The sequence below is a fragment of the Penaeus monodon genome, chromosome 12, assembly GCF_015228065.2.
Source record: "Penaeus monodon isolate SGIC_2016 chromosome 12, NSTDA_Pmon_1, whole genome shotgun sequence".
NCBI classification, from domain to species: domain Eukaryota; kingdom Metazoa; phylum Arthropoda; class Malacostraca; order Decapoda; family Penaeidae; genus Penaeus; species Penaeus monodon.
In genome coordinates this window covers 4,987,822-5,011,753 of record NC_051397.1, presented here as the reverse complement: position 1 = coordinate 5,011,753, position 23,932 = coordinate 4,987,822, and the positions used below count along the sequence as shown (strand labels likewise).

Genomic DNA, 23,932 nt, shown 5'->3' with positions numbered 1-23,932 from the left:
AGCTAAAGGAAGAGGAGCGAGTTGCAGGCGAAAAGCTTTGTGAAAGGAACATGAAAATAGACGAAGGGGACTAGATTTTATATGACATCCTCGCTGACAAGAATTCCATCTCATAAGTCTAAGTTACACCCAGAAAGGAATAACGTAGAGGCATGTCACTTATCGGTCTGTACATATGCTCTGGAACAGCACATTAACAGGCTTTGTCGATTATGTGTTAAAAAAAACATAGAAATAAGTAGAGAAAAATTGCTTTTGCCAAGTGCTGATTTGTCTGCTGAAGCCAAAAGAGGTACAGTTCTAAATGCATAGCAAACACGGCTTTCAAAATATGATATTACGATAAGGATACGATGGAAATACTTTCTTGTACGGGATGGAAATAATCAGAAAAAAAAGAAGAGACAGAGAGAGAGAGAGAGAGAGAGAGAGAGAGAGAGAGAGAGAGAGAGAGAGAGAGAGAGAGAGAGAGAGAGAGGCATATATCACATATATTTGACCAAGTTTCGTAAGAAGGAGTAATGTATAGCTCTCCTATATAAGCGATGCTCATATATATCATTGGCAATGGTCCAAGAAAGCTATGCTATATAGAAAAATACTGTACACAGAATTGTTAAACACGTGCTTAAATCACCATAGTATAGAAGGGACTACACAGGCAGAAGACACAGTAAATTGCATATATCGAAGCTGTATTTACTGTGTAGTGAGGGAAAGTGTTAACCAGTGTGAGAGAAAAATATACATCCCTTGTATATACAGTTCAGGAAACAATCCTAGCCCAAAGCGACAGAGCAGACGATACTTTTTTTTAAAAGCTAACTACAAATCCCTTTTAGTTTTATCTTCCATTAATATCCTGTTTCCTTTTTATATAACACGAGCGTGATAGTGGAAGGAGGCGTAGGTTTATAGGCATAAGCCATGGCATCCTGTTGTACACCGGGAAAAGATAGCACTTTATGAAAGTGAAAATGAAGGTTAGAAATTAATGACTCGAGGTGTATTTTTCAGGGGGGGTTAAAGGGAAGGGGTGGTAATACTGTTAGAGAAAGATCAGTTGATAGATAGATAGATAGACTGAGAGGGGGGAGATAGATAGATAAATAAATAGATAGGTAGATAGATAGATAGATAGATAGATAGATAGAGATAGATAGATAGAGATAGATAGATAGATAGATAGATAGATAGATAGATGAGAGAGAGAGAGAGAGAGAGAGAGAGAGAGAGAGAGAGAGAGAGAGGATAATGAACTGCCACTGAAGCAAAAACTTTCGTGAAACCAATATGTTGATCTCCATTTTAAATCGATTCATCTCACCAATGAACTCATCTTATTTTTTATATATTCATCTACCAATTCATTCATCTATTTATTTACCTACCTATTTATCAATCCACTCACTATTCATTTTATCAACCCTTCTTCACTTGCATTCTACAATAAACATTTACTTCACTTTATTAATCCTCTTTTCCTTTATTCTCTTGGGGATTTCTATCTGGATGACTTTCATCATCCAAGAAAAAGATTAACCATTATTGAAAATAAAATGGAAAAAAATGATAATCTTAAAACACGAGTCTATTCGCAGTCAAGAGCAACATTATACAACAGAGCTTCAAAGCAATGAATCATCATCTGGTTAATTACTTTGACACTGAATTAGTTAGCTTGTACCTCCAGGGTTATCATTACTTCATTTTGAACTGCTTTGACAGAGAAGACTTTTGCGTTTAGAACCTTGAACCTTTGATGAGTTGATTGTGATGGTCTCTTGTTCTCGCTGTGTGAGGAGGAAAAAAATCTTAATTGATTTTAGTTGATTGCATTGAGGTTCGTAGTCATAATTAGAATTGACTATTGAGAGGTGTTCGCTTTTGTAAGTGGGAGAGAGGGAGGAGGGGAAGGGAGAGAGGGAGGGAGTAGGGAGAGAGAGAGAGAGAGAGAGAGAGAGAGAGAGAGAGAGAGAGAGAGAGAGAGAGAGAGAGAGACAGACAGACAGACAGACAGACAGACAGACAGACAGACAGACAGACAGACAGACAGACAAATAGGCAGACAGAGGCAGACAGACAGACAGACAAGCAGAGAGAAAGATAGTAGGAGAAATGTATATTTCCCAGAGACCAAATCGAAGGCGGAGAAGGGAGAAACCAAATCATAACTTAACAGATCAGAAATGTTACAGAGCAGTGAAAGTCATTTTCAGTATCTGTTTGTCTGTTAGAGACTTATTATACCCCAAAGTAAGTCTGTCTGTCATATTCGGTGTACATATATGGCAGAACCATAGATTGCATAAAGGAAAAAATGTCAGGCATGACAAGAATCTGAGCCGCTCCCACGAAGCTTAGACATCTGTTAGCATATTGGAGAGAGAGAGAGAGAGGAGAGGGGGGGGAGAGGGAGAGAAGTAGTGAGAGAGAGAGAGTGAGAGAGAGAGAGAGAGAGAGAGAGAGAGAGAGAGAGGAGAGAGAGAGGAGAGAGAGAGAGAGAGAGAGAGAGAGAGAGAGAGAGAGAGAGAGAGAGAGAGGGAGAGGAGAGAGAGAGAGAGAGAGAGAGGAGAGAGAGAGAGGGGAAGAGAGGAGAAGAAGAGAGAGAGAGAGAGAGAGAGAGAGAGAGAGAGAGAGATGGATAGATGGATAGATAGATAAAGAGAGAGAGAGAAAGAGAGAAAGAGAGAAAGAGAGAGGAGAAGAAGGGATGAGAGAGAGAGAGAGAGAGGAAGAGAGAGAGAGAGAGAGAGAGAGAGAGAGAGAGAGAGAGAGAGAGGGGGGGGGGGGAGACAGAGAGAAAGACACAAACAGAGATAGACAGAGAGATAGATAGATAGAGGAGAGAGAGAGAGAGAGAGAGAGAGAGAGAGAGAGAGAGAGAGATAAGATTGAGAGAGAGAGAGAGAGAGGGAGAGATGCAACAAACACTTGAGTCAGAAATAAGCTTCATCAACGTATTCTCATAAAATAAGAATCCAAGTATTCTAATAAATTCATAAAAAAAACACCGAATTGCACACAACGCCCTCGTTCGTACAGCATGTAGCGTAAATCCGAATACGCTCAAGCCTCTCTCAAAACACGTGCCGTAAATCTGAATACGCTCTAGCCTCCGGACGCCACGCGACGGCCGCGTTTTGTAGATTAACCGACGACGCTCAATTTGACAAGATGATCGCACTTTCCTTCTCTCGCAAGCCTTATTTCTGGCCCTTTCACTGATAATTTGACCAAATAGAGCATCGCAATTTTGTATGAGGTTGGCTAGGACGCTGATAGTTACATTGGCTCTTGTTAATAAGGTAAGAAATGTGAGAAAATGAGTACGTTGCTTGAAACGGAGGTAACCTGGCTCGATCAAAAAAGATATTTATTAGGTTATATACTTTGAAAGTGAAAGTTATTATTCTGAGTAGGATTATATCAAAAGATATCGAGACCTCCGCTCTCAGCCTTAGGGCAAAAGCCAACGAAATTATAGCACACATATTCTGGCTAGATAGAGAAACTGGTTCCTTTAATGAACTATGGTGCTCTACGGAGTTCCTACAAGCTGTGTTTTGCCAGAATATGCTTAATAGAGTTTATTTGGCTGTGAAAAAGACTAGAGTGCAAATGCCACAGCCCATAGTATTGCCCGATGTATTTCTGTAGACTAGTGAGTGACTTATAACTCGCCTTTACTTGTAGCAAATGTGGGTCAAAGTATCGGAGGTCAATGTATGACATACTTTAAAGGATATTATGTATTCTCATTTTACATGATGTAATTAACTGCTTGAAAGTTAAAAAGAATGCCTTCATCATGCCTGATCATGATGATGGTGGTATCAATGTAATAGTACCAGGGAAATTGTGGTGTAAAATATAAATAGTATACAGAGAATTGGTCATATAACCAAATGCAATCCCTCCATGGCCCGCCTTGTATGGCAAATAATCCACCATGTAGTGTACATATGGCAGGATAGAGCAGAGGGCAAGCATGGCATTGGGAGCTCCCACATGTCAGTTGCATGGTCTATCCTACCATGAATACATGAGATTCTTTGTATTCCAGGGCAAGGGTTAGGGGGCGGTAGTCCAGCAAGGGGGAGTCGTAGGGGGCTGTGCTCCTGTATTTACTATATATTGATTAATGTATAGTATATTATTCATATGTTAACAAGCAATTTCCCTGGTACTTTTCATGCCTTTTCTTACTATCGGGGCCAAGACTGTCGGGGTTTAGGGGGGTTCCACGACATAATTTCTGTATATATATATATATATATATATAGGTAAGAGAGGTGAATCCATCAATACCACTATCATCTTGAGTGGTCATGCGAAAGTATTCTAAACATTTACCAAAGAAATGAGTGGTCTCATAGAGTGTACTTATAATAAGCATTTAAATACCTTACAGAGACCTTTTTTTCCCCCCTAAGTTGTTCAAAATATTTAAAGTACATGTAATTCATTCCTATAACATATTAACTAGTTTTGTATTACTGCATACAGTTAACATGTACAAAAGGACTGCACCAGCTAAGGAGAAATAACAATGAAAAAGAGGTCTGGAGAGATTGACAATGTTAGAAAGGTTTTTTGGTTAATACAAATGTCTTTATTTGTTTGTTTTGTGCATGTCAACTAAATGCTGTGATCATTAGTACTTCCTGTATTCTTAACCCCATGTCACTGATGACCACCACACCTGTTACTTGGAGGAAATGTCAAAATCTCCAGGATGTGTATATGCAGTAGTCTGTATTATTTACCAGCAGCAAAGGGTTAAGTATAATCCAGTAATGGTATAATATCAAGTGATGATTACAGCCTGTGCATAAGTACTCCTAAGGCCAGCAAACTATGTATATTCTGGCAAGAAGTCAATTTATTTATCATTCTTTTATGTGAGTCTTTATGAGCATTATATCAGCTTTTCTCAATCCATGCAGCCTTTTTCTAAATATCAATCATTCCACTTTTTAAAAATATAGTTATAAAGTTATTTGGTTATATGGTATGCTTTGGAATTCTAAGGAAAGATGATCAATTTTAATGAGATAGATTGTGCTTGTGTTGAACCTCTAGTTTAGGCTATGTGTTTGTAAAGAAGGAAATCTGATATTGCAGTAGAAATATGTTGCTTAATACATATATCTATATTGTGTAAACCTGCATATCTCATATCATATATTACAGTGAATATCTGATGGGAGGAAAGTGTGTGCAAATTGCTAGGTGCAAACTTTTCTTTAGGTGGAAACTGCACTCTCAAAAGAATTCACTCTTGACTTTTTTTTTTGGGGGGGGTTGTTTCACCTAAAAGGAGACAATAAGCTTACATTGATATGCAAGAAATATTACAAAGCATACTCAATTTGCTTAAGTCTAGAGTGGTATATGAACTGTGATCTTGGTATGTTTCAATTTGTCTGAATATGATTTACTTGATTTTAATGATTCTAGGATGATTTTAAATTATATTGATCTTGTTTTTCCCAACTGTTTCTATTTTTTCCTATGCCACGATATGTTTTGTGTATTACGATTACAGAAAAGATCTTGGAGTAACATCGAACTAGTAGTGAATGTAGTCTTAGCTTACATATAAAGAGTGTCTATTTAACATTCAGCCATTTAGCTATTCCAAGATATAGTTAAATCCATTCCATTATCTGACACTTTGAATATTGACCAAATTTTGCTTGTCCAGGCTTGACCTGACTCAACTTGACTCATTTTCTCCAACCCAGCCTACCCTAGCCCAGGCTGCCTCTTCATATCCTTATGGAAGTGAATAAATGATAAAAGAAATTTGTAGTAATCTCTGCCCATGCATTTCAGCAACAGTAGTAGTTGCTAAGTTTCCAGCCGAGTCCTACATATTTCTAAAATCTCATATTTATATAGAGATAGACAGATAGAAAGATAGATAGATAGATATAGATTTATGTAATATAATAGATTTATTAATGTTCTTTTTCTGTTATCAGAATATCATCTGCACTCGTGCTGAAGATGGATTTTTCAGCTGTACAGTTTGGGGATGAAATGCTTGGTTAGTAAACATATAATTTTGTCTTACATTTGATATTTGTCATTCCTATTCAGCCTTTGTAGTCATAAAGAACTAAATCTTTATATGCAGTAAACTAATGAAAGTATTTGTGTGTGCACTGTAAGAGAATTTAGTAAATTAATTTTTGCTGTAATGCAGATTCTTTTTTAGCATCCAGCAGTTAATGATTAACATGATTCTTCTACTATGTAACCAAACCAAAAAAAAATTGTATAAACCAAAATTTTTTATAGGAAGATCTGGTGTTTTTTTATTGACATTATTACAACTTTGGTAAATATGTATATGAGTGCTAATGCAAGTCCTTCCAATAGGGTATGATGGGAGCAACACCTTTAGCGAAGAGGGTACAGCCTACGCAGAAATATACGGGGGGGAGGGTGGGGAAGGCTTCCCAGCTGGCGGTGAATTTGCCCATGACTCCCAAGAGGTGGAATTCATGAATGGCGGAGACTACCAGGAGAGCCAGACGGTGTTGGTGGATGGTGGCGACCGCTTTGGAGTGTCAGCCGTCACTGTGGACAGGAAGGAAGAGCTTGTCTGGATGGGTAACTCAGGGGTAAGGACGGCAAAGTATTAAACTATCAAAGATTCTCTAGGGTAAAGAGAGAGAGATATCCAACATCGAATGGATTATATAACTTTTGTCTGTCATTTCCTTCCTCCCCTGATTAAATAGATTAATCAAACTTTTGCAGGGACATGTGACCTCCTATCTCAGCACCGAACTCATGAAGTATACATCGTTTCAAGTTCACGCTACAGAAGAAATCCGCGATTTAAGGTCAACTGACGCAGGTATTCTGGCCCTCACACCTACTTCATTAAACCTTTGGAGCAGACAGGGAATCCCAGTCTTTTCCCATAGGTGAGTATTGTTTTGTTTATGTCTATGTTTTTGTTTATATTAATGTTTTTGTTTTTGTTTTTGTTTATGTCTCCACAAATCATTGGTTGTATTAGATGGATACAAAAGTCTGAAGAAGGTAAACAGTGATACAACACTGTAAAAAGTACCCAGTGATTGACAAGAGATTTTAAAATCTAACCTTTTGATGCAAGAGTAATTAAAAAGGAACTTGTTTTCAGATCCCCACAGTTAGAGAACATGCAGTGCATGCTTCAGCTCGGCGGCAACTTTTCTCATCGCCTTCTGCTCGGGGGTCATCAAGGCTCCATGGTGGAGTACGACCTCACACGGCAAGAGCAGACTCGATGTGTAAGTTTTATGCTGTTTGGGTGAACTATAATGGAATAATTTGTAATAAGAAGTATGATCATATAAAGGACTAGTGTTTGTCAGAATCGTGATTTTTATGGGTTTGTTTTATAGTGATTCTGGTTATTTTTTGTATTCTTTCCTACATTATATTTTTTTTACTTTTTTTTTTATTTAGTTCTGTTTGTAACTTATATATTTTTATTATTTTTCTCTCACAGAACTGTTTACATATGTTATTACATGGAAGAGAGAATCAGTTAAGCATTCTATAATCTATGTTTCTGTCTCTGTGTAATTGCAGCACCAGGTAGGTGAACAAGGCTGCGTGATCTTGCGCGATCATGCACGTTTTGTGTGCCATGGAGACTTAACAGGAAGGATTGTCCTGCATGATCCTCGAACAATGCGTCAGGAGCACTACTTCCAGGCACACACGGGAAGCTTGTCGGATTTTGATGTCCTTGGGAACTACATTGCAACTTGTGGCTTCTCTAACAGGTTAGTGAGTTTAAGTGTTGGTTGGATTTTGCTTGCCTTTCAGATTGTTCCCAAGGGTTTAAGATCATGAATTTATCTGTGAAGACACAGTGTTTTCTCCGTTTTGCTGTATTAACATATTAGTTAGCTGTTTGTAGGCATTCAGTATAGGGTCTACCGCATTGTGATATGTTTCTGTCTCTGTGTAATTGCAGCACCAGGTAGGTGAACAAGGCTGTGTGATATTTGGTAGAGATGAATTCCTCAAAATTTGTGTCTTTTCTGTGAAAAAAGAGCATATACATCATAGAACAGTGTTTTGCTATCCTTTATTTAACAGTCTATAAATTTACAAAGAAAAGATACATACCCTGTCAGAATTTCAATCTCTCGAAAACCCCTTCATATATCACGCTAAAATAAATGACACATGGTAATTATCGTTGATTAATTCTTCATTCTTAATTCCTTGCTTGCAGGATGGGACAAATGATGGGTGACCAGTTTGTTATGGTGTTCGACTTGCGGATGATGAAGTTGTCCCTGCCTCTCAGGGCACTAGTCCCTCCTTTCCTCCTGCGGTTCGTGCCTGGCCTCTCATCATGCCTGGCCGTGGTCTCACCCCTCGGCCACTGGCAGCTCATGGATGCAGGTCAGCCTGATAATGCCATCATGAGCATGAGCTATCAGGTATGTTGGGGCTATGGGTTTATGTGGTTTGTGTCTTTTGGTTAGGTGAAAGCTTTTTTTATGGGGAGGGGGGAGGTCTTTGGTAATTTGTTCAGGATTTTTATGATCTGAATAAGGTTTGATTGTAAGCTATTCTCCATGGGCAATGAGATATTAGTATCAAATTTGATTATAGCTCAAGGTCTGGTGCTAAGATTATAGTGATTATGTAATAACTAATCATGTAAATGTAATGTGTGGATTCCCCTCCACTCCCTTGGACTACGCACCTATTGCTGCCTTCATTCTGGATTGTCTGCAATATTTTGGCAACAATGGTATGAGTAGGAAAAGAAAGAAGGCTTGTTTTTTGAGGAGTTGCCTGAGTGGTTGTGCAGTCAATTCAAAATGGATATCTGATAAGGTTCTTGCCTGATTTCTAGTAGCCTTTGCACTAGACCACTTAGAAAGAAAAGAGTATTTCCTGTCTGTTTGATGCCTCTTTGCTAAGATAAGTTCTTATAACCTGTGTCATTTGATCTTTTATTTGCCCTCCAGCCTGGACCCTATATCATTGCCATAGTCTATTAGATTAACTAGCGTAAGGATGTGTGACTTTTTGACTAGGCCTGCAATCTATAGGTCTGTTATGCAGTCTTATATGTATGATATTGCTTTGCCCTAACTGTGATGCTATTCCATAAGTGGGTGTGCTTAATCAATAAGATGAATTGATATCGTTTATATATTTTTAAAAAATTATTTGCATGTTTATCATTGGTCTTATTATGCAGTTTATTGTGCATGTATGTGTCATATATTGGTCTCATTTTATAATGTATGTTAAAAACTTGTATCAATCAATTATTTGTTTTGCATTTACTCTTCTACAGGTCAATTGCTCACCAGAGAGTGTCATCACAACATTTGATGTAGCATCGTCATCACAGGCTTTGGTATTCGGTGATAATCTGGGGTCATTGCATCTCTTCAGCACAGGAAATAAGCCAACTTTCAATAACTTTTCACAAGTAAGGATTTTGTAATCATTTATTTTAATCATTTTTATCTGTTACTGAATATTTTAGAAATTATTATGATTCAGTGATAAATTGTTTAAAGTCCAGTAGGTCAGATGATTAATTGTGAATTTTCTGCAGTTTTAAGCAGTGTTTTTAACTGTTATTAAGAAAGATGAGTCTTAGTTGTAAAAACTTGGTACTATTACTGATTGCAATGTTCATTTTTCTAAAGTAGTTTTATCTTCCCCACTTTTTCTTACTTCTTTCCTTTTTTCCTCACTTTCATGATAGATACCTTTACTGCAGGGAAAATGATTTACACTTAGGATGAGAAACAAAAGTATAATGTTGTCAGGAGCTCATTACTTTAATTGTCTGTGAAGAAATGACAGTATAATCCCACCACATTCCAAGCAGAAATGTTAGATTGAGAGAAGTAACATGTAACATGCAATATGACAGCTTATGATCTGACTTTAAAAGCTAGAGCATGTAATTCATAATTTTGTTGTTAGGATTCTGTTATAATTGTATGTTTTTTTATATGATTAGCTTTTTTTTTTTTTTTTTTACAAAGAATTTATAACATGTATATTTGTCTAAATGATTTTGGCAGTTGAAGTTTGCTGCCTACTCTATATTTTGGCTTCTTCAAATGGACATTAACCATTGATAACCACACACGCACAAAATAAATCTCTGATTTGAATTATTTTTTACTTTTTTGATAAGTGGGCTACGGTATCTGTATTTTATAACATTTGATCTGCTAATATTTGTATTGTGCTCTTTCTTTCTTTATTTATTTTTTAATTTTATCCAAGTATGATCAATGTGATGATTTTGAAAACATTTATTTATACTGGCATGTGCGGCTAGAATTCGCAACATGTAAAAATGATAATCGAATAAGGTCAAGTATCATTATAAACATATCTTAATGCCAAAATCTTAAACATTTTGGTTACATCTGAAGTCACATCTTTACACATAACATAACACAAACATAAATCAAGCTTTGTATGGTTTTTTCAGCTTGTCTTATAAACCCTTCCGCAGGAACTAAAATCCCAAAATCTGCCGGAAAAAGTGAGACGATCCCCCCAAACAATTCCCCTCGCCATTGCCTCGCTCCCTATGTACTACCCAACCAGTGCGTTATTGTCAGACTGGCCAGAGCAGTATATGAGGGCACGGTACAGGTAGGGAAGTGGTTTCGGTGTTCGGTTTTTCCCTTCTTCTTTGTTATTCTTTTTCCTTTTGTTTTTCTCGTTTCTTGTTTTTTTTCTTTTCGGGTTTTTCCCCTTTTTTTTTTCCCTTTTCTTTTTTTTTTCCCCCTTTTTTTTTCGTGTTTTCTTTTTTTTCTCTCTTCTTTTTTTTTTTGTTTTCTTTTTTCCCCCTTTTTTTGTTCTTGTTCTTATTCTTCTTTCTTCTTATTCTTGTTCTCATTCTCCCTTTTTTGTATTTTTTCCTTTACTTCTTTTATCTTTTCTTCATATTCTTCTTTCTCCTTTCTCTCTTTCTTCTTTCTTCTCCTTGTACTTATTATTGTTTTTTGTTTTTATTTTTATTTTTTCCCTTTCTACTTCTTCTCACTCTCCATCTTTTGAATTTCGTTTTTTGAGGGGATTGATAAGTTTTTTTGCTATTGGCAACTTTTTTATTTATTAACTGGGGAAATTTTCCAGGTTTTGATTACCTTTCTTCAGATGCTTTTTTACAAAATTTTTTGCTTTATTTTTCCAAAGTTAAATTCTATGAATTGTAAAGGGGTCGATATCTTCTCTTGTCTCTCTCTCTCCTCCTTTCCTCTCTCTCTCTCCTCCCCTCCCTCCCTCCCTCTCTCTCTCTCCTCTCTCCTTCTCTCTCTCTCTCTCTCTCTCTCCTCTCCTCTCTCCTCTCTCTCTCTTTCTCCTCTCTCCCCCTCTCTCTCTCTCTTTCTCTCTCTTCCTCTCTCTCTCTTCCTCCTCTCTCTCCTCTTTCCCCTTTTTCTTCCCCTCTCTCCCCTTTCTCTCTTCCTCTCTCTCTTTCCTTCTTCTCTCTCTCCTTCCCCTCTCTCTCTCTCTCTTCTCTCTTCTCTCTCTTCCTCTTTTTCTCTCTCTCTCTCTCTCCTCTCTCTTTCTTCCTCTCTCTTTTCCCCTTCTCCCCCTCTTCCCCTCTCTCTCTCTCTTCCCCTCTCTTCCTCCTCTCTTCCTCTCTCTCCTCACTCTCTCTCTCTCCTCTCTCTCCTTCCCTCCTCCTCTCTTTTCTCTTTCTCTCTCTTCTTCTCCTCTTCCTTCTCTCCTTCTTCCCTCTCTCTCTCTCTTCCTCTCTCTCTCTCTTCTCTCCTCTCTCTCTCTTTTCTCCTCTCTCTCTCCTCTCTCTCCTCCTCTCTTCCTCTCTCTCTCTTCTTTTCTCTTTTCTTGTTTTTTTTTTTTCCTTCCTTCCTTTTTTTCTTCTTTCTTTTTTTCCCCCCCCCCCCAAAACTTTTTCTTCCCTTCTTTCCTTCTCTCTCTCTCTCTCTCTCCTCTCTCTCTCTCCCTCTCTCTCTCTCTCTCTCTTCTCTCCTCTCTCCTCTCTCTCCCCTCCTCTCCTTCTTTTTTTTTTTTTTTTTTCCTTTCTTTTTTTTTCCCCTTTCCCCCCCTTTTTTTTGTTTTCTTTTTCTTTCTTTTTCTCTTTTTTCTTTCTCTTTTTCTCTCTCCTCCCCCCCCCTCCCCCTCTTCTCTCTCTCCGGCTTCTCCTCCTCCTCTCCCTTTTCTCTCTCCCTCCCTCTCGTCTCTCTCCGCTCTCTCTCCTTCTCTTTCCCCTTCTCTTCTCCCCTTTTCTTTCTTCCCTCTCTTCCCTCTCTTCCTCTCTCTCTCTTTTTCTCTCTCTCCTCTCTCTCTCCTTCTCTCTCCCCCCCCCCCCTCCCCCCCTCCCTCCCTCCTCCTCCCTCTCTCTCCCCTTCCCCTTCTTCTCTCTCTTCTCTCTCGTCTCCCCTCTCTTTTTCTCTCTCTTTTCCCCTCTCTCTCTCTCTCTCTCCTCCTCTCTCTTCCTCTCTCTCTCTCTCTCTCTCCTTTTTTCCCCCTCCTCTCTCTCCCCCTCTCCTCCCTCTCCCCTCCTCCTTCTCCCTTCCTCCTCCTCCCTCTCTCCTCTCTCTTTCCTTCTCTCTCCCTCCTCTCTCTCTCCCCCTCTCCCCCCTCTCCCTTTCTCTCCTCTCCCCTCTTCTCTCTCTTTCCCCCTCTCTCTCTTCTCCTTCCTCTCTCTCTTCTTCTTCTCTCTCTCTCCTTTTCCTTTTTTTTTGGTTTTTTTCTTTTTTTTTTCTTCCCGGTTTTTTTCTTTTCCTTTTTTCCCCTTTCTTTTTCTCTTTTTCTTTCTCTTTTTCCCCCCCCCCCCCTCTCTCTCTTCTCCTCTCCTCTCTCTCCCTCCCTCTCTTCTCTCTTTTCTCCTCTCCTCTCTCTTCTCTCTCTCTCTCTCTCTCCTTCTCTCCTAAAACCCCTTCTCTCTCCCTCTCTTTTTCTCTCTCTCTCTCTCTTCTCCCCCCTCCCCCCCTTTTTCCCCCCCCTCCCCTCTCTCCTCTCCTCCTCTCTTCTCTCTTTCCTCTCCTCCTCTCTCTCTCTCTCTTTTCCTTTTTTTTTTTTTTTTTTTTTTTTTTTTTTTCCTTTTTTCCTTTTTTTTTTCTTCTTTTTTCTTTCTTTTTCTCTTTCTTTCCCCTTTTCTCTCCTCTCTCACTCCCTTCCCCCTCCTCTCTCTCTCTCTCCCCTCTTTTTCTCTCTTCTCTCTCTCCTCTCTCCTTTTCTCCCCTCTCTCTCTCTCCTCTCTCTTTTCCCCTCTCTCTTTTTCTCTCCTCTCTCCTCTCCCCTCTCCTCCTCCCCCCTCCCTCCTCCTCTCTCTTTTTCCCCTCCTCTCTCTCCTCTTTCCTCTCTCTCTCTCTCTCCTCTCTCTCTCTCTCCTCCTTTTCTTTTGTTTTCTCTCTCTCTCTCTCTCTCTCTTTCCCCTCTCCCCTCTCCTCTCTCTCTCCTCTCTCTCTCTCTCTCTCTCTCTCTCCTCTCTCTCTCTCTCCTCTCTCTCTCTCTCTCTCTCTCTCTCTCTCTCTCTCTCTCCTCTCTTTTTCTTTCTCTCTTCTTTCTCTCTTTCTCTCCTCTCTCTCTCTCTCTCCTCTCTCTCATCTCTCATCGTCTCTCTCTCTCTCGCCTCTTCTCCTCTTCCTCATCTCTCTCTCTCTCCTCTCTCCATCTCTCTCTCTCTCTCTCTCTCTCCTCTCTCTCTCTCTCTTATATAACAAAGATTAGAATATAAATAGTTGTGATTTATTTACTTTTTATAATTATTATTTTCTTTGAAGACATGTATGTATAATGAAAGATTAAGAAATTATATCTGTTTGAATTAGCATATTCTTGAGTGATGTAAACAATAGCATTTTTCATTTGCATACTTATTACTCTCTCTCTCTCTCTCTCTCTCTCTCTCTCTCTCTCTCTCTCTCTCTCTCTCTCTCTCTCTCTCCCTCTCTCTCTCTCTCTCTCTCTCTCCTCTCCTTTCCCTCACTCTCTCTCTCTCTCTCTCTCTCTCTCTCTCTCTCTCTCTCTCTCTCTTTCCCTCCCCTCTCTCTCTTCTCTCTCTCTCTCTCTCTCTCTCTCTCTCTCTCTCTCTCTCTCCTCTCTCTCTCTCTCTCTCTCTCTCTCTCTTATATAACAAAGATTAGGATATAAATAGATGTGATTTATTTACTTTTTATAATTATTTTCTTTGAAGACATGTATGTATAATGAGAGATTAAGAAACTATATCTGTTTGAATTAGCATATTCTTGAGTGATGTAAACAATAGCATTTTTCATTTGCATACTTATTCAAAAAACTAAATGTAAACAATCAGCTTAACCCATGTATGATAGCCTTTTCTTCTATGGATCTTTAATAAGCTTTTCATTTTTTCTCTGATATATATTTTTTTTATCAACAGGCCAACCCCTCCTGTTGATCCTTCTATTCTAGCAAGCATGAAGATTGTAGGTTCCATTGGCTATGCACCAAATTTACACAACAGGAAAAGGAATCAGGTGAGTGAATTGTGTTTCTTGATACTAGTGCCTTCAAAATGCCTGTACACATTTAATTTATATTTTGTATAACCATTTAATTCAAGGAAGAGGAAGTAGGTGTATTTTTCTACCTCAGAATATTAGAATGTGGACTGTGTTGTGTGAGGTTCCACATTGATATATTATCTCCTAGGATATGTTGTAGTTCCTGAGTATCCTTTACAGTTAGTTAGATGGGTGAGTGAAAATAAATAGGCCTTGATAAGTTGTCCTTGGTTATGCATCATGTTAGGGAGTATTATGGTATTCAGACATTCAGCATTGCAGTTTATGGTCTATTCCCAGATGTGTAGATATCAAGACAAGTACATTTTTACTGTAAACTGTATTGTTTCTCTTGATATTTGCTATGTTAGACAAACTACAAAATTTTATATACTATTCCAAGCCTCTGTGCTATACTTTTCTCATTCAGTAACAAAATATAGGTTAGCTTTACCAATACAATTTCTAGTCATTCTCTCCTAAATGAGAACTTGGAATTGAAACAAGATAGCCTTAAGGGAAAATGAGAAGTCATATTCATGAGCTTCCTTAGTGAGAGGGCAAGGAATGCTTCAGGTTAAATCTGTCTTGAAAAGTCATTACAGATCTGGTTATTAACCCTTTAACTTCAGATAGCATGGTCATCATTCCATGCCAAAAATTATTGCTGTCTGGAGCATGTTGGTTTAATCACAGTCAAAAACCTTTATAATCATACAGACTTTGCATCATGGCAGTTGGGTACTCTTGTGGGACAGCAAACTTTAAAATAACATTAAGGCTTCATTATTTCAGTCAGTGTCTTCACTGATGCATGTAAGTCTTGAAAACATGGTCTTTCAACTCATGGCACACTCCATGATGTTCATATGTGGCCTGGAGTTTGGGCCTTTGAGTGTCTTAGATGGCTTGGGGATATTGTTTTAAAAAAACAGAAACACATCTGCATTGCTTTTTATTGATTTATTTGGTTTTAAGTTTGTGGGATAGTTATACTGAAGGAAAATTATATTTTGCAGCTTGTAGTAGATAATGTAATAGATCTTTCTGTATATGGCTATTCCAAACTATATTATTGGAAGACTTGTTAAAAGACTAAAACAGTTTTGATATTTTATTTCATTGTTCACAGGTGCCTTACAAGTTCAGCAGAAACAAAGGACCAAAGTCAAACTCCAATGAGAATTCAACAGGCAAGAATGAAGATGGCATTGCAGTGCATGTTCCCTGGAGATATCGCAAAATGGAGATCAAATACAGCAAGTTGGGGATGGATGACTTCGATTACGACCAGTATAATCGCACAAGTTTTTCAGGGCTGGATATGTCTCTCCCTAATTCGTACTGCAATCCTATGCTGCAGGTTTGTTTTCATCATCGTAGGATTGAATGTGTTTATCCACTTTTAGAGAAGAAAATATGTGTAGAGTAAGGAAATTCTCTGATAGCTTTGAGGAGTTTCTGAGGTGTTTATTTTTCTTACTGCTTTTTTTATTATCCTTCTTTGTCTCCTTATAACGTTTTATTTCAGAAAATTGCAGAAAAAAAATCTGCCCTAGAGCTATTTATCATGCATGCATTTTAATTAAATTTCTATCACAATTAACATCTTATAAAAAAATGTATATTCATCATTGTGTAATATTTTTTTGGTAAGAGGAGTCCTTCTACTGAATAGAAACTTAATATCTTTAGAATTTTAAGAATTAAAAAATAAAAGCCATTTGCAATTGCAGATGTTCTACTATGTTGCCCCTCTTCGAGCACTGATGATGTCCCACTTGTGCGAGAGAGAGTTCTGCTTGGTGTGTGAACTGGGCTTCCTGTTTCACATGCTGGATGTCAGCATGGGCCAAGGGATACCTTGCCATGCATCCAACTTCCTCAGAGCATTTAGAACAATACCTGAAGCATCAGCCATGAGTCTCACACTGTCGGATCAGGATAACAGGGCAAAGATTAACTTTGCTTTGAAGATTCAGGTAGGTTTTGCTTTTATGCAGAGGATAGTTTCAGGGATAATAGGTAAAGGTAGAATATTTTTGTTTTAGTTTCTTGTGCCTTAAAGTGATGTTGTAGTAGAGAATAGATTTTTTTTTCTTCTACAGTAGTTATGAATCTTGTTGAAAGCAGAAATACAGAGCTTTGAGTCATGATGGTGTATAGACATCTCATTTGATTTTTTGATAAAACAGAGACAGTCCACAGCTATTGGTTAGTCAGTAATCTAGCCAATAGCTGCTGATAATGTGTACTTTCCCATAAGAAAAAAGAACAAAACAGATTGTCCTGCAGTTGCAATGAAAAATGCTGAAAGTGTATAGAGTTAGTTATAAATTGTGTTTAGCTATATAAAGTGTTTGCAGTAATAAAATGTTTGAGTGAATTAAGAGAATAACATGCATCGAGATACCAGGCTAAGTAGAATCAAACTGAAAATCAGTAAAGGAGACACAGTGTCCTCTGCACAGTTCAGGTGATAAACTCCTTAATGTTACTATTATTAAATGGTGGACATTACGAGTAACTATGATGGTTATGGTTCTCCTTTTGGCTTCACCAGAGAAAGTGGAAACATGTATAGCAATTTGACTTTAGGAAGTGTGGTGTAAAGACAGTTACATAGTGAATATGAATATAAGTAATAAAAGTAAAAGTGATTTATGAGAAAAAATTCATAGATCAAGCATTACATGTTTGATAGATACCCATATGATGTGCAAAAAGTTAAAGAGATTTGTTATCTGTGTCAATCTTCTTGTGCCTAATGTTTTCCTGTTTCCCTATTCTTACTCAAATGGCAGTATGACATGTGTGAGAATTACCTATGCTTGAAAACTCCTGTCAGGAATGTACATATTACTGGATGTTGAGCTATATTACCATGTAAACTGTCAACAGCAATAAATATTATTGTCTATAAACTACATGAAAATATGACTGGTGAAACTTTTTGCAACAAAGTTAGTCATTTCAAAATTGAAATATACACAACTTTTATGTGACTACAGTTTAATTGTTATTTAATCATTTTTAACCCTGCATTTGTTTCAGTTTTGTAAAGAGAGATTTTCATTACATTTATATACTAAACGGAATTCTATAGCTTACTTGGTATTGCTTTACAGAGTTGGAACAGGTTTGTACTACAACAGTTGCACACAGAAACGCTCGAAGAAAGAGTATCTGCTGACGGACGACCGCCATCTGTACCAGAGACCCCACAAGAGGCACTTACTGAAGACCCACAGGCCAGCCAACCCGTTGAGGTGCAAGTACCAGAAGAGAAAGCCATTAGTAAGTCGAAGAGGATATGTTCCCTAGTGCATAGGATGGGGATGCTTGTAAAGTTTTTGCAAAATATATGGGTGACTATATTGTGGAATGGAAATGATTTCATTTACTCTGTCCTCCTTTTTTTTCTCTCTTTTTTCTTTTGTTCTTTCTCTCTTTCTTTCTGGCTTGAAATCCTCCCAAAATTATGAGATTTGTGGTGAAAGTAAGCCCACGGAGAATGTTTGAGAGCGTTCATTTACTGTTTCTAGTCTTCATTTCTCACTTCTCTGTTTTGATATTCCTCCCTTCTCTTCTTTTCTTCCTTCTTTCTTTCTATTGTTTTTATTCTTATACTTGTCCTCCTTGGTCTCATTCTCCACTTGTTCTTCTTATTATTATTCATCTTCTTCATCTCTTCCTCCTCCTCCTCCTGACCATCAATTTAAATTCCCATCCTTTTTTATCTTCTTCTTCTCCTTCTTCTTCTTCTTCTTCTTCTTCTTCTTCTTTTTCTTCCACCACCCTCTTTTGCTTTAAGAAATTCCCAAGTATCAAGTGGGAAGTATGTCAAACAAGTCAGGAAATGAACACCAGAATAGACTAATTTCTTTGTCATCTTCTTTCTGTCTTTTTATCCTTTTTCTTCTTTCTCCTTTTCATGTCCTTCCTCTTCTTTAACCTTTGCCAACGGGTGACATGTACGTACATGCCATGGCATGGCTGGACTATCTGCCGGGGGCATGTATGTTCATGCCATGGTGTATGTATGGACATACCATGATTTTTTTTTTGTTACAATCACAGCAAAATATTATTTTTCTGCCACTGAAAATGTGATTAAGTCGTTTTTAGCACTCTCATTTTTACTATACGAAAAAAAAAAAAATACAACAAACCTACGATTTCAACTCCATGATGCCACACACTGCTTATTTTATTCAGACTATAAACCGAATAATGATCAACTATGGAGTCTATATAACAACAAAAATATCCTTCAGTCTTGATTTATCAGAAAATATGGCAAGTAGAGACTTTAGAAAATAATGATAACTGAAAATACAACATATGCTCGTAGTATTACAAAGAAATGGGATGCTGGTATTTGGCATGAGCGGTCGTGCATGCTAGGGCGACGATATAAGCCCCCGGCAGCAGGGCCCGGGCCACTATGAATACTACCCGTCGGGAAAGGGTTAACAGATGCGGAACTTCATAAGTTGATAAGGTTAGGATACACATAAAAAAAATATTCTCTCTTCGTCTTCACAATCTTTTTCAGGAAGATTTATTGGTTTACTGTTTTATTTAATCAATAAACATACGAATGTTTCTTTTCTGTCATAAATATGCAACTTTTATTTTTCTTCCTTAGCTAATTTTTCTTTGATCAGGGTATCTACTTAGCTTTTAAAAGAAGTTATTTTGTGTATTTCTTAATTTCTTTTTTTTATATATTTTAAATGTTTTTTTTATTATGGTAGAGAAACTTACAATGCACAAACTAGATTTATTGAAAATGAGACATCAATTTCTAAATCCTCCTGGGATTTCATCTTCAGGTCTGAAGAAGAAAGGGAGAGGAGGCAGTATAAGAGAGAGAGAGAAGAGAGGCACGAATTAAACACAGGACAGATAAGGACAAGTGAATGGAAGTGAAGCAAGGTCAGGTCAGGTCGAAGGATCAGGCAGACGATGTGGCATAAGGGAGTAAGTGGAGGATGCTTGCCACTCTTCACATTGAGCAACTAATTCTTCGACCTGACTTGACCCCCCTTTGCTTCTATTCACCTGTCCTCACCTGTCCTGAGTCACCACATTGCCTCTCATCTCTCTCTCTCTTACATGCCCTCTGCTCCCTTTCCTCTTCAGGAGATTTTTAAAACTGTTGTCTCATATTCAATAAATCTGGTTTGTGCATTGTGGGTTTTTCTACCATAGTACCAACATAGTAAAGTGTTTTACCATTCATGTCTTTATTACCACTGTTATTTGTAGCAGAAGTTGTAAAGTGTGCATTTTAGGGTTATTGTGTTAGCTATAAGGAACAATAAAAGAAAATCCTATTCCTCTAATGTTATTAAATCTTTTGTAGTTATAGATGGCAAAACCATTGAATGCCAGGACAAGCGTGAGTTTTCACCTGTCGCTGACATATTTGGATCTCACACTGTCAGCGTCAACAGATGTACAAGGTGCAACCATGAGATCCACAAGGAAACCACGTCATTACTTGTCAACCTTTCCTATCCTGAATTTAATAGTGGTGAGTATTTGTTATCTTATTTTTCTTGTTTGTTTTTCTGCTTCGTTATCTTTTTATCCTCCTCTTTGTCATAGTTCCTTAAAATTATTTTGTTTTATTCAGCTTGTTAGTGTTTTAATGGAAGTTATTTTTGCATGTGATTTATCCAGTAAGTGAAGGTTATTTTGATACAAAAAGATAATATGATCAGTTGTTTAAAAATATTAGTAATACCAGTAGTTATCAAGGTCTCATAATTTCACAGAAATTTCTTCATAATCACTCAAAATTATTATAATTTTTAGGTGCCAGCTTATTAGCTTATGGTCATTTAGGTTGCAGAAATCTTAACTTTGTTTTTTACTTGAATATAAATGATATTATAAAGGAAATTAGCATTGTGTTATATCAACGTATGATTAGTATTTGTTATCTCCGGAGGCTTATCCCTTTCAAAGCATCAGTTGAAAGCAAATCAAGGAAAGGATCTTTCTCACATAACACAGACTCCTCACCAGGCAGCATCCCCTTCTCCTCTGTGGTGGAGCGCAGCATGAGCCTGGAGCAGACGAGGCAGGCCTGGTGTGACTCCTGCACTCGGTATCAACCCATAGAGCAGTGGAGGCGCTACAAAAAGCTACCGAACATCCTCGCCATGAACTGTGGGCTTGATAGTGCTCAGGTGAAATGGAATTCTCGTGTCTCCTTTTAGTTTTTTTGTTTTTTTATTCTCTTTTTCTTATCTTCTTTTTTTTTGTTTTGTTTTCTGGTTGTTATATGTTTATCTGTCTGTCTGCCTTTTTTATGGTATCTTTTATTTATTGTGTTTACACTTATATTGCTTCTCAGTCATGTACTTAGTCACCAAGAAGTCATTTCTTTTTATTGTTATCAGTATTTCAGTAACATTATAATGATTGTAATGTCAATAATGATATTAACAGTATTGATGATGTTAATAACATTAAAAAAACAAAATTTTCCTGCAAATTGAAATAATGAGGAAATCAGGTGAGGTTGCTAGCATCTACTAATTGACTCCTTGGTGGCTGAGCAATTATAGAGCAATCTGTGTGCAACAAATGCAACATAAAACTGCAACCAGTGGATTAAACCAGCTTGATATTGTTTTATGATTTAAAAGTGGTCTTCCGTTACTTTATATTGATTTTCTCTTCTGTTTATTCCTGATATATGACATGACGTATTCTCATCCAAGTTCATTATGTTTATCAAAAACAAAAAATTTAATCTCCTCTTTTTCTTCCATATTAGGTTATCCCTCTTCTATTTCTTCTTTTTCTTTTGTTTTCTTTGAGTCAGCAAGAGAACATATTTAATTCCAGTCTTAATATTTAAGTCAAGTAATGGCTGGACAACGATGCCAATCTAAAAGTTTTCATCTTTTTTTCAATTTGTCCACAAATTCATGTTACTCTGTAAGGCTCACTTCAAGAGATCCATCAATAAGATATGACTTGTGGGATGAGAATGATATATCAGATAAAAATTCCAAAGTATCCCCTATCTGACTCTACAGCATAAAATTTCCTGAGTTTCCCCTTTATATAAAAATATTCTGTGTTCATGATTCATAGAAAATGGTGTCCAGTAGGAGTAACTACTGTATTTGGAAGATCTTTCTCTGTGTCATTTTAGATTTTTTTAAGGCTATGCATATTGCCCTTAATTACTGTTATATGTAGGTTTCATTACCTATTTTAGAACCTATCATTGCATATCATATTTACAGTGAGATGTATGCAAATATTCTTGTCTTTCTTGAAAAAAGACAGTAACAGAATTAGTGAATATCTAAACCTTCTGAGAATTTTGTAGAAAAAAATGTGAATAAATAAATAGATATATAAGCTTTTGGAATTTAGAAACTAGGTTCTCAGTATGCTTCAGAAAATATTATGTATTATATTTTTTTTCATACACATACATACATACATATTTATTTATTTATTTATATATTTATGTATGTATGTATTTATAAATGATATTACAATTAGTAACAAGTGCTATGCATATCAGGTAGTTAGGAAACTTCTCATTCTCTCAATCAAATGTCTAGTATATAATCTCTCATAAAAATATGTAAATTATTATATGCAAATGCAAATAATATTGTTTTATTATATATGATCAATATTTTTTGTGACTTGTATGTAGTTGTTCGAAAGACATATCTAAAGGGAAGAAATTTACTCTGTTTTAACCAGGACGTTAAGTTTTGGCGGCACCAGTTCGAGATCTTGCTGACGGAGGTGCGTGACAAGCTGAAGAAGGAGGAAGGGGAGAAGAAGGAGGCAGAAGGCAAGTATGGGTCAGAGGAGAGAGAAAACAGATTCCCCGACAGAGTCACGCCGTCGCTGAGCACAGGTGAGGCCATGATGAATGCTTGGAGGTTGGCCAATCTCTATAGGAAAGAGAGAGGGAAGGAGAAAGGGAAGGAAGGAGGGAGTAGTGTGAGGGAAGGAGGAGGAGGAGGAGTGATGGAATGAGGGAGGGGGGAGATGGAGGGAGGGAGGGAAGGAGGAGGAAGAGTGATGGAATGAGGGAGGGGAGAGATGGAGGGAGGGAGGGAAGGAGGAGGAAGAGTGATGGAATGAGGGAGAGGAGAGATGGAGGGAGGGAGGGAGGGAGAGCGAAAGGGTAGAAGGTAGGAAGAGACAGAGGAAGGAAGGGTGAGAGGGAGAGGATGAGAGAGGTTGACAGTAAGAAAGAAAAATGGAGTTACAGAAATGAAGGTAGAGGTAGAGACAGAGGTAGGAAAATAGAGACAAAAAAAAAGGAAACCACAATAAGCTGTAATTATTCTACAAGATTAAATGACTAGCCGTTTCATCAAGTGATTTACTGTAACCTCTGTCAAAAAAACAACAACAACAAAAACAAACTTCTATTGCCCTTATGTAAGATCACTATTTCTAGGAATAATTTCAGATTGTAGAATAAAAGAGGGAGAATATATCAGTAAGAAATAAATTAAAAATTAAGAAGTATTTGAAGACACTTATAAGCATCTACCAACAAATCAGAAATATTTTACAGCCAAGAAGAAGCCTATTTCTGACCAGTACATTAATAATTTTTTCTTTTCTTTTCTTTTCTTTCTTTCTTTCTTTTTTTCTTTTTTTTCTTCTTCTTCTCCTTCTTCTTGTTCTTTTTCTTCTTCTTCTTTTTTTTCACAGGTAGCCCATCAACTCCCTCAAAGCGCTATCCTGAGAATTCTGCGCCTCAGTCCCAAGGGCGACCGTGCCGATACGGTAATGCTTGCTCAAGATCTGACTGTAGGTTCTGGCATCCAGGACGCGATGGGGGAGAAGGTAGTTATTGCAAGTTTCAAGAGTTGTTTTGTTTTTGTATGAACTGTTTTTTATCTTTGAATAAAATGACAATAATAATATTATATGGATGTTGAAAATGTGTGAAGGTATTTTTTTGCTTAAGCCTTTACTCTGAGATCATTAACTGGTTGATACTTTTCTTTTTATAAGTGCCCTTGTTTGAAAACAATTATATATATTATTATGAAAATTTGTATTATGAAAATTGTTTACCTCTAATGCATAATTCCTCTTGTCCAGTGTGTAGATATTTCAGTTGTTAAATGTTACACATCAAATTGTTCTCAGATTAAACTGACTATCTGTAATAGTATTTTTCTTTGATCTTATGTTTATTCATTAAATACCCACATGTTTTCTGGGAAGTGAAGTCTTTGGTAAGATGAATTGTTCTTCCATAATGTTTCTTCCACCTGCCTCTTCCTCCTATTCTTCTTCCTCCTCTCCATATTCCCTTTCTCTCCAACGTTCTTCCTCATACCTTGATTCGTATATTTTAGGTCAACAGCCAGTTCATGTCCTAAGCCTTCTAGATCAGA

The 23,932-nt window shown here is 37.4% G+C and overlaps 1 protein-coding gene across 1 annotated transcript in view; it reads left to right on the top strand.

The window, feature by feature from the left end:
• The first annotated feature begins 3,140 nt into the window (after positions 1 to 3,140).
• LOC119579597 (PAN2-PAN3 deadenylation complex catalytic subunit PAN2-like) overlaps positions 3,141 to 23,932 on the top strand; it is a 29,585-nt gene continuing 8,793 nt past the window's right edge. The window contains exons 1-18 of the mRNA XM_037927520.1: positions 3,141 to 3,308; positions 5,991 to 6,055; positions 6,391 to 6,635; positions 6,775 to 6,944; positions 7,166 to 7,295; positions 7,600 to 7,796; positions 8,255 to 8,465; positions 9,338 to 9,475; positions 10,526 to 10,668; positions 14,393 to 14,489; positions 15,649 to 15,879; positions 16,253 to 16,498; positions 17,645 to 17,813; positions 19,888 to 20,058; positions 20,544 to 20,719; positions 22,266 to 22,425; positions 23,238 to 23,372; positions 23,894 to 23,932. The exon at positions 23,894 to 23,932 is cut by the window's right edge and continues 89 nt beyond it. Of these exons, the coding sequence (XP_037783448.1) occupies positions 6,016 to 6,055; positions 6,391 to 6,635; positions 6,775 to 6,944; positions 7,166 to 7,295; positions 7,600 to 7,796; positions 8,255 to 8,465; positions 9,338 to 9,475; positions 10,526 to 10,668; positions 14,393 to 14,489; positions 15,649 to 15,879; positions 16,253 to 16,498; positions 17,645 to 17,813; positions 19,888 to 20,058; positions 20,544 to 20,719; positions 22,266 to 22,425; positions 23,238 to 23,372; positions 23,894 to 23,932 (2,698 nt within the window). The 5' untranslated portion in view covers positions 3,141 to 3,308; positions 5,991 to 6,015. The remainder of the gene's footprint in view (positions 3,309 to 5,990; positions 6,056 to 6,390; positions 6,636 to 6,774; positions 6,945 to 7,165; positions 7,296 to 7,599; positions 7,797 to 8,254; positions 8,466 to 9,337; positions 9,476 to 10,525; positions 10,669 to 14,392; positions 14,490 to 15,648; positions 15,880 to 16,252; positions 16,499 to 17,644; positions 17,814 to 19,887; positions 20,059 to 20,543; positions 20,720 to 22,265; positions 22,426 to 23,237; positions 23,373 to 23,893) is intronic.